At 39.2% G+C, this 10,336-nt stretch overlaps 1 protein-coding gene across 1 annotated transcript; it reads right to left on the reverse strand.

Moving 5' to 3' along the window:
• Window positions 1-1,312: 1,312 nt before the first annotated feature.
• On the reverse strand, window positions 1,313-10,243 carry LOC109096883 (hormonally up-regulated neu tumor-associated kinase homolog A-like). Its single transcript, XM_042765262.1, has 9 exons — window positions 9,518-10,243; window positions 7,121-7,413; window positions 6,867-6,922; window positions 6,397-6,532; window positions 6,180-6,307; window positions 4,933-5,059; window positions 4,681-4,849; window positions 4,437-4,590; window positions 1,313-3,533 (listed from the first exon to the last, which is right to left on the reverse strand). Exons 1-9 carry the CDS (start codon window positions 9,755-9,757, stop codon window positions 2,842-2,844), a joined length of 1,995 nt encoding a protein of 664 aa, XP_042621196.1. The 5' UTR covers window positions 9,758-10,243; the 3' UTR covers window positions 1,313-2,841.
• Between the last annotated feature and the right edge of the window lie 93 nt (window positions 10,244-10,336).

The raw sequence follows: 10,336 nt of genomic DNA on the forward strand, positions 1-10,336 counted from the left end.
ATTGAATCAATGTTTTGTATGTTATAAAAAGATTTAGCTGAAAAGTCTAAGATAGTTTACTTGTTTTATTGTGGCAACTTACCTTTTACAGTGTGACGACATTCCCCACAAAACTTTAAGGTGTCCATATACAGAAACTGACTTTCAAAAATGAATTCACCCCGAAAACATGTAACAACTAGCCATGTCAGGACAGTAGATTAATTGTCAGTTTTTTTTCAGACACAAAGAAAATATTCCTGAGCTGGAAAAAAAAGCCCGTTTGAAAACAGGATTAGTCTCAATCAGGGTCTAAGCCCGAACAGATTGAGAGATTGAGAGGTCTAAACGCAGCAAGAAGGCCTTTATTTGACTTCGACTCTAATGATGATCTTAACCATGTAACAACAGTAAACAGTGATTTGCGCACCCTGTCCAAATGGTTGGCAATGCCCCGTTAACATGCCCTGGTAGTCCAATGCTGATGACACAAAAGTATATCCGTGGTTTCTTTATACTTCCTTTTGCTCAGGTTATGATGTCAGCAGGTTAACTAGATATTTGTAGAGACCTTCTTTTCTTGTGTTAAGTTTAGACAGCTGAAGAGAAGACCTTAATAGAAGACTCATTTCAGTTCTGCTGACACTGAGTGCTTCGAGACTGGTCTTCATTTTTGCATTGTATTGTATCCCTGAATCAGTCAACAAGCACTTAGTAGTAAATACAGTAAAATGTTTACAATGAATTACAGTTATAATCTGAGTTCAACACAAGCTCAATCAACAGCATTTGTGGCATAATGGTGATTATCATAAACATTAATTTCCACTTGTCCTTTTCTTGAAAAATCTGGGCTACAGTGTGGCACAGTGTGGTAATCAACATTATGTCAAAACATTGTCAATTGAATTAAATTGTATTAAAGCCAGAATTTGTCTATCAAAGCCATTAAAGTAGTAAACAGCGGTCAAATCATATACAAGTTTCAAAGAAGCTACTGTCTTTTGTTGGACATGTTTTGGGGAAGTCTTTGTTTTTATCTGATATATCATGATACTACATGAATAATGTAATCTGATTGACCTTCATACTTCCATTTGATATCATCAGTCAGTGTACCACAGAACTGTTACAGTACTTCTTTGAAAGGGCATGATGAATGTTCTTGAATTAGTCAGAAAGCTTTTGATTGCTAGACTGTGTTGTTGTTCTGCATCATCTCACAGCCAATATGCCTTCAGCTCATGTTGTTGTTGTGTATTACTCTGCATCTGATGGTTCGATAAGCTTTGGGTTTTTAATCATAGCTTGTTTTTGCCGCTGGAGCTCAAAAGGGTTTTCAATGAGTGTCGTCCTTTGTAAACAAAGAGTTTGATTTTAATATACTTTGAATCCTCTTTTGTCCTTCAGCTTTTATCAGCTTAGATTTATCTGGGCTTGAGTGTACATGTCTGTGGGTCATAATATGTGTGTTTGTGCATGTGAGGGTGCAGCTGACTGGATTATCTTACAAAGGGTCTTTCAGCTGTCACTCATTTAATGGTTATTGCTGGGTTCTCGTGGGAAAAGCACACAGACACCAAGTCACCTGTTTCTTCATAAACAACTGTTAGAATTTAGATTCTGTGACAAATTGTTTAAATACCATCCAAAAAAAGAGACATTTTATGTATGTAAAGAAATGCAAATCTGTATTTAGGTATTGTGCATTTATTTGTGTGTCAAAAAAGTAATACATGCTGATTTAAAATAGAAAATTCAGAACACAAATAATATTTTTTAAAATATAAATATTTAAAATCTTTTTTACAGAATAAAAAAAACTTTTTTTGGCAAAAAGGAAATCAATACAAAACTTACAAAAGACCTTCAAATTCATCTTCACCATAGCAAAAGTACAAAGACGTGTCACCAAAAAACTGACATCACATTTTTTTTTTTTTTAAATCCTGGTGTGCATGCAAAAGTGTAGCTGAGATGAGAAAATTTTTTTCACAGTTTATCTAATGTGTAATGACAGCATGAATCACCTTTAAACATGGAATGAAAGACTCTTGCGTTCTATGTACAGGTGGGTTTGATGGAAAGAAAACAACAACCTGATTATAACCAGGTCAGCAATCAAAAATATACACAGTATTGCACAATCTATTATTTTGCAAGTAGAATGAATCTTATACACTAAGAGTTCAAATAATACTTAAAATTTCCCCAAAGGCTGAACACAAGATATTTAAGGCTATACAAAATGTCAGCAATCCCCTAAAGAGGAAAATCAATAGGAATGTCATCTTCCAATTAAATACTGATAGTTTCACCACAGGTTTAAAAGTGAGGCTATTGGAAAAGTTCAGCACTGTTAACCTGAGTGTCATTACAATTTGAGGTTGAATAACATAAGGCCTTAAAAACCACTAATGTTGTTTGATCAAATAAACACGCTATGAAAAACCCCTTCAACCATTCATTAACAGTCTTAATTGTATTACAGTACAACACATATTAGTACAAACATTATTGTGGGCAGTGACAGCTTTGTTTCACAGAAGAATTGTGCATTAAAGGTTGGCTCAGCTCAGCTGCTACTTGGCACTTGGACTAGAATCATGTTGTATGTGTTGCTGCGTGTGAACTCGACATTCAGTGTTTAATGTCCTGGGGTTAAGTAACCTCAAGATCTAATTTTACACAGTGTTCAGAGCCTATCTGTTCTCTGGACGCCTTCACTCAAGCTATGTGTATAACACATGCTAAATATATCTGGCCTATGTGTGGGAAGCCCAACTGAAAAACTGTGAGTGTTGCCGGTGAGAACATGTTACTGCATACATCTGACTTTATATAATCTTAAAGTTCTCCTCCTCAGCACAGGGTTTTGAGAGCCCCTGAGGTACAGAGCAGAGTTTGCATATGGTAGGGAGTTGGAGACTCCACTTCCACCACAGGATCTGGCCTGAACAGGGGCAGCTGGAAGCTGAAGGGCGCCACTTTTTTCTTGAAAATCTGCCCAATGCCCATGGTAGGGAACTTGCTGCGGTGCTGAGGGCTGTCAGGTTCCTCACTAACCCTGCTGCTGGGTGGGCTACTGCTTGAATCTGAGGAGCTTGAACAATCTGCAGCGGGAGGAATTTTCTTGAGTTGAGGTTTGACTATAAGAACAGGTGGGCTGGGGATTGTGGCCTTCTTCAAGTATGAGCTATCGGGCTGAAAAGCAGACACGTGTCGAGGTGGAGAGAGCGCTCCGTTGGTCAGCTTGAACCATGGCGAAGGAGGAGCATCTTTGCTTGGTTCCTTGCTTGCGGTAGCCCAGGAATGAGCGCCGAGGGAGGAAGGTGGGCGAGCGGAGATGCTGACAACTTTTGGGGAATCTTTGGAGCTGTCTTTCTGGACCGGCTGGGTCTCGGGTGTAGGATGGGTTGGGGTCCGCTGTGGGGTCGGCTGTGGGGTTGGGTACAGGGGGTGGATCTCCATGTACTCCAGAGAGGAGGAGGTGATACAACCACCACGTCCGGAGTAAACATCTTTAAAACCTCCGGTCACAGCTTTCAGAAGACCTGAAAATGAGAGAGGAAAGAGTTTGATTCAGAACGGATTCAACTTTTGACTTTATTTGTATAAGCAACTACTAAACTGCATGCTAATACATTTCTATTACTCTGTCATGCAGAAAGTGAAAGTCTGCTGGGCTAGAGAATGTATTTTGCAGTTTAGCCCTACATTTTAAACTTCTTTAAGAGAAAATGTATTTAACAGTTTCAGCTGTTCTTGTTGATAAAATGAAGATAGCACCCAACTGATTTTGATTGTATGGACAAACAAACAAACACTGAGACATTTTTCAAAATATCTTTTGTGGAACAAAAGAAATGGATAATTTTACAGGTTAGAAGTAATGTGATGGTGAGTAAACTTTTTTTTTTTTTTTTGTGGCTGAATTATCGACCAAAAATTCCAACTAACCAAGAAAAATTCCAACTAATGTTCCACGTCATCTTGTACAATGTTCCACGTCATATTGAATACTTCAGTACAGTCACATGACTTGGCAAACCAGCAAGTAAAAGTGAGTGGAACAGGTTTTCTATACATGTCTTACATCTGCCTCTTGAAGTCATCTTTAATCTTCAAACCTTTGTGATATTTGTACCTGATCAGAACAGCCCTAAAACGTTTACATTTGTCTCCGTTTGATTTACTGTCACGCTTTTTTGGCAAGTAAAAATTTTGGAATTATCCCTCAGGTATCAGAGCTTATTTCAAAGCTGCCTTCAACAAAAAGCTATATTAAATATGGTTTAATTTGTACCATTATGTAGTATTTATTCTCATTCTTATAAGATTATAGTCATGTACACCTAATCACACATCAACTGTGTACTAAATCACATCTTTACCAAATAACTTGTTCATACATGTCTATACTGTACTGTGTCTATAGTCTAGTTTCAGGCTCTCACCATTTCTGTGTTTCTTCTCCTTGGTGGGACCTTTGCTCACAGCGAGATACACGGGTGTCTGTTTGGGTGGAATCGTAATCTTCTCAACGTGTTTCCTCCATTGAGTCTGGAACAGCTCACTCTTTTTCTCCTTCTCCATGTTGTACTGTTTCTCCTGTGAGAACAAGAGAACTTTAAACTCAGGAGACAGAACAGAAATGCTTCTATTGAGAACATGTTGGTGTCTTTGTTTTCTCAAACTCACCCTGTACTCTTTTGAGAGTCTCTTCATCTTGTTGTTGAGCAGGAAGTACACAGTCAGCGTGTGGCAAGCTTTGTTAGTGAGCACCGCGCTCAGAACCTCACTGTGTTTGTAGCCCATTTTCTCAGTCATGTGGAGCAGAACAGTGTGGTTGATCTCCTCAATGTGGATCCTGAAAGGTACAACAAGATGTTTAAGGTCGTAATAAGTCATAAAAGATTTGGCTTTGACCTCCAAGCATTTTAGGTGACTAACCTATTTAAGTAAGGAACTCCAGTGTGAGGGTTGCCCAACTGCAGCCACGGATCAGCCATCACTTGGTGGATGTTGGGTCTCTTCTTGGGGTCAGGCTCGAGAAGTCTCTTCAGCAGACTGATGGCAGCTGTGAACACAGACAGGAAGCCATGAGGCCTTGCTATCTTGTGCTATCTTACTTTAAGAAAACAAAAAATTCCACGCACTTCTAAATCATTTTTAATAAGACAAACGCATAATGTTGTAGTAAAGACCATTCAGCCTTTCTCCTTCATCTTGCGTCCTTGAGATGCTAAATACAGGTATTATATAAAGAGGCTAATCTCATTTCAGCACTGCATCATCTTGTAGTAATATATCCGGTCACAGATTTAGTAGTGAATGAATCACCGGTTATTGAGAACACTCATGCAAGTGTAACAGAATGGAAAAAGTTAACAGAATGTGATTAACCACAATGTTTACCATGTCGTCTACTTAAATTAATTTGATCTGGAATTCTGCTTGCAACAAATTAGTCATCAAAGTACAATGATGAGATGGCAGCTAAAGTAGATACTATGGGAAACACCTTACTTCTGTGGAAGGTTAACAGATGCTGTTAGGAAATCTGAATAAAGCAGATCGTTTGATTTCTTCTTGTGACTAAAACCGGTTTTTCTTGTCGTTGAAAAAAGACTTGTCTGGCACGTTTGCAGTAAACAACGTTTATGAGCCTATGGCATTGCACTGAGAATTTAAAGTATGAGTTCTTAAGTATTTTTTTATTAAAAATGACCATGATGATTACAGGTAAATGTGCAACTGCTGTTGTAACCATAACTGTTGTGACATAAAAACTAACAAGGATCTAACGCATGACCTACATAATGAATTCACTGGAAAAAATGTTGCATTAGTGTTGGTACTCAGGCATGTTTTTTTTTATGGCATGCTGGTTTTGTGTTGCTGGCAGTCGACTACAAAATAATGTGACAAATCAGAAAACTGGATCAATGAAGTTGGATCATGCTTTATTAGATTTGGCTTTCATCTCACTAGACCCTCCCTTTTGTTTTGAATTTAGCATTCAAAAGCCTTATACAGGACTAAAAATAAGTTTTTCAAAGTTTTTCAAAGACCTCATTCAAGCTCAAAATTTAGAGCATGATGCCCATTAGAACGTAATTGGTAGAAGGTTACAAGCTTATTTTTTTAGAATGTAATAGTTGTTAAAAAATACTCAAAAGATGCAGTACTCTCAATACCTGAAGAGATAGATGGAGGTAGAGGGTTCATATCTTTGTCCACCATCCTCTGATGAAGGGCTTTCAGGCTAAATGGCTCCACGGTGAATGGTAAAGTACCAGTCAGCATAGCATACATGTTCACCCCTCTACATTGAAACACATACATAGAGTCAAATTAGGAAAAAATTACCAAATACAAACTTAGAACATGATGCTTTACATTTTGTGAACTCACATTGACCAGACATCCACTTTGGGCCCGTATTTCTTTCTTGAGAGAAGCTCAGGGGCAGCGTATGCTGGGCTGCCACACTGTGTGCTGAAGGGATCAGAGTATCCCAGAATGCCTGCACAGTTACTGAGGCCAAAATCTGTTTAGGGGAAACAGAGAGAAGGTTGTATGTAAGATAACAGTTGCATGTACTTTCTCAGAGAGGGATTGACCTTCCCACTAGGAGGGGTGTAAAAAGGTTTATGGCTGCCCAACACTAACCCTGTCTGTCAGACACAGCTGCTAAATAAAAGCCATGCGTTTGTTGACTGTCTCACAAAAAGGTGAGAGGTAATTTGTTTTTAATGAACAAATTAAAGATGAACAGTTCGATGTCACTTCACTTTAGGTCATTAGGACTCATTGAGACTTTGTGCTGTTCTTTAAGTTGCATTTAAAAACCTTGCATAATGTATATCCCGGACAATGCTTACCGATCAGCTTTATGTTGTCATGTTCATCAAGGAGGAGATTTTCAATCTTCAAGTCTCTGTTGAAATTCAGAAAGAAAAATTTATTTAAACAACCTTAATTTATCAAACAGCCATCTAAACTATAAATAAAAAAAAGTCTTTGGAGTATCTACACATGGTTTCTCGGCTTTCAGAGTAACTTCACTAGTCTTTGTTTTTTTTTTGAAAATCTCATTTAAACTTCCCCATCAATGACTTCACACTTCGTATCTCACCTGTGAACAACTCCTGCCCTGTGCAGGTGCTCCACTGCCATGACTAGTTGGCGCACATATTTCTGGGCTTCTCTTTCGTCCAGCCTTTTCTTCTCATAAATGTGGTTCATGAGGTTTCCACCAGGGCAGAGCTCCATGACGAGGTAGTAGCTGTTCTCTGTCTCCAAAATGTCCAGCAGTTGGGTGATGTTGGGGTGCCGGATCATCTGCTGAATATTCCCTTCACGCCGCAAGTTCTTTGTGACATATGAGTCCTTTTTGGCCTTCCTCTTGTCAATCACTTTCACTGCCAGCTGTGGGGAAAATTTAAAAATAAAACTAAGTCAATATATAAAAGACAAATTGAGTGTTTGGTGGATGTACAGAATTATTCTAATAGCCCTGAACATGTTAGGCACGCCAGACTAAGCCAGAGAAGACTCTGATTTGCCTGTCTCCTCACGTCTCAAGGATTGAATGTTCATCCCTGAGATCCTGTAGAGGACTTAGTGGGGGAGGGATAAGGACAAATGACCAATGTGTAGCCATCCAAACAAATCAAAAATAACCAAAAATCTCCTTAATGCCACCCATTTGTCACCAACATGCAGTAAAAGACTAATGCTGTATAAACACTGAGTCAAACAGAGCACTACCCCCCCATCCAAAAAATAAAACAAACATGTTATGTTATTTTATATATATATATATATATATATATATATATATATATATATATATATATATATATATATATATATAAGGAGAATTAGCATAATTTCACTGTTATTTTTGATTAAAGTGGGAGGGGAGGGACTTTGTTCTTTATCCAACAGGATTTCTTTGTCTTGGGTTGAAAGTCCCTCTATATGCTGTAACAATAGCCTGGTGCTATTAGTTCTACCCGTTATCAAAGAGCCCCAAGTGTGACCCGAGAAGGGTTCAAGGGGTGACCTGCCATGCCACCACAAATCATCAGGTACAAAAAGAGATTGTTGAGCAAACCAGTCATACATGGCCAATTAAGAAGATAACTGGATCATTTACTTCAACTGAGTGGCACATTAGAAGACGTAAGGGATCTGAATCCCCTCCCTAAACAATCGCCTAAAATGCTAATCCGATATTGCTGGATCTTAACCACCATGTTTTGCCAGCATTGTTGATGGGGACGATTGGTGGTCGATGGTCCCCCAGAGCCCCAGACTAACGTGTTGTTTTTTTCTCTGGCAGACAAAGGCGGCGAGGGTAAAAGTGGGTTAGATATGCTCACAACATACACGGGGGAAGCATGTGCTATTGCCCACCAATCGTGAGCCCCGCCCCACCCTGTCTGTTTTTCTAGGTGATGTCAGAGAACGAGAGCGAGGCAGGAGACAAGAGGAACACGAGGCAGCCTCGCTTCTCTTTGTGTTTGCTAGCCATTTGCATCATCACCCGGGAAAGACCTCTTCTCTTTCCCACAGAAACCGTGAAAGGAGGCAAGAAGGCTGAACCAATTCCTGATATGTTAAGAAGGTATTTCAGGTCATTCACTACAAGAACAAACAATTTTTTTTGCCACATACCAACAGAAACTGCACCCCACATTGCATGTCATTCCAAAGAAGAACGTGACATTCAGAGTCAACAGAAACAGTTAATAAATAGACACACCCTGGAAACTAGATATCAGAATATTGAGCATGCATTTTGCTGTTATAAAGAAGTGGAAAAAATATTAAGAAATTCACTATGAATGGCTGCACACTTTCTATGGGGTAATCTGAGATTAATACAGACAGCTAAATGCAAACAGGCTCAAGGGTTGTCTCCATTACCTAATTTAATTTTTGTGATGAAGAACATGAGACCATATATATATATTTTTAATATATAAATTAGCTTTTAACTTAACATTGACAGTAAACATTTATTTTAGAATTAATCTCTAAATAACACAACAAAGCATTCAAGTCATGGTCCATAGACTACCTTTGCATGCCATAGGCACTGAGGGGGTGACCAAAACAATTTAGACAGATTTTATTTCAATATTATTTCATATTCAGGCAATGATAGATGAACAAATAGATGATCAGGGTGTAGTAAATAAATAACAAATTCGACTGCATTCAAGTCATGTATTCAACAGTTTAGACTTAAGTTGTGTTATTTTTTTCAGCTAACATTTACTTATTCAGACAGTGATATGAACGAATGGCTAAAGTAAATTTAGTAAATGACTAAAGCAACAGCATTCAAGTCCAGGTTTTGGTTCGATTCAGACTAATGGACTGGATATTTAAAGTTTTCGTTTGCTTAGATGATATAAATAAACAAATTCTATACCCATATATTAAAAACACTATTAATATGCATTTTTATTACAGTGTCATAAGACAGTGTTTCAAAGTGAGGGACATTGACTCTTCTCACCTTCTCGCCGGTGATCGCGTGAAGCCCCTCTCTCACTTTGGCGAACGAGCCCTCTCCCAGCTTCCTCCCGATCAGATAATTCCCAACTCTTTTCGTGTGGTAAAAGTTTCGCAGGATATCAGCTGGACGACCGCTGCTCAGAGACGAAGGAGGGGTGTTTTCTGTGCCTACGGGGGCCGGAGCTTTCGCCCCAAAAATCCTCTCGCTGTCCATCCCCATGTCTGTCCCAGCATCGGGCATCCCTGCGCCTGTTGAGCAAAACCTGTTGTCCTCTGAATCTACTGTCACTGCTTATTAAGAAGACCTCTGTGAGAATGGGACATCTGAATCTCTGCTCCTAATACTAAATCCTCAGCGGAAACTGACACGCGTCACCTCCTCGGCTCAGCTGGCTGTCAATACGCAAACTATAAGATTGTAATAGTTTTACGTAAGTGTTGTATTCCTGATGGGATAATTAATAAAGCCACTTGGTCCTAATCTAAATCAAATGATCATAAAGTCTTATTAACACACGGACGTCATCTTATGATAATAAAGCTTACCAGCACCTCTCTGTATCTGAGTGAATGTCTGACTGCCGAGACTCTCACATTTGTTGTTTGAAGTTAGTTTCCCGGCACGGGGTGGGGGCGTTTCTTATTTGCTAGAAAATCCTTTCTCAGTTACCGGGCTACAATCTAATCCAATCAGTGATCGCGCCGGGAGCAGAGGCTCCGCCCTCTCCCGAGTTGTAAAATTAGCCCCGCCCCTCACCCATGCTTTCCTAGACAACAAAGAGCATGTTTGCTGATGGGTCCGATTCGCCGTGATACTTGA

Source organism: Cyprinus carpio, chromosome A10 (genome assembly GCF_018340385.1).
Source record: "Cyprinus carpio isolate SPL01 chromosome A10, ASM1834038v1, whole genome shotgun sequence".
Classification (NCBI taxonomy): domain Eukaryota; kingdom Metazoa; phylum Chordata; class Actinopteri; order Cypriniformes; family Cyprinidae; genus Cyprinus; species Cyprinus carpio.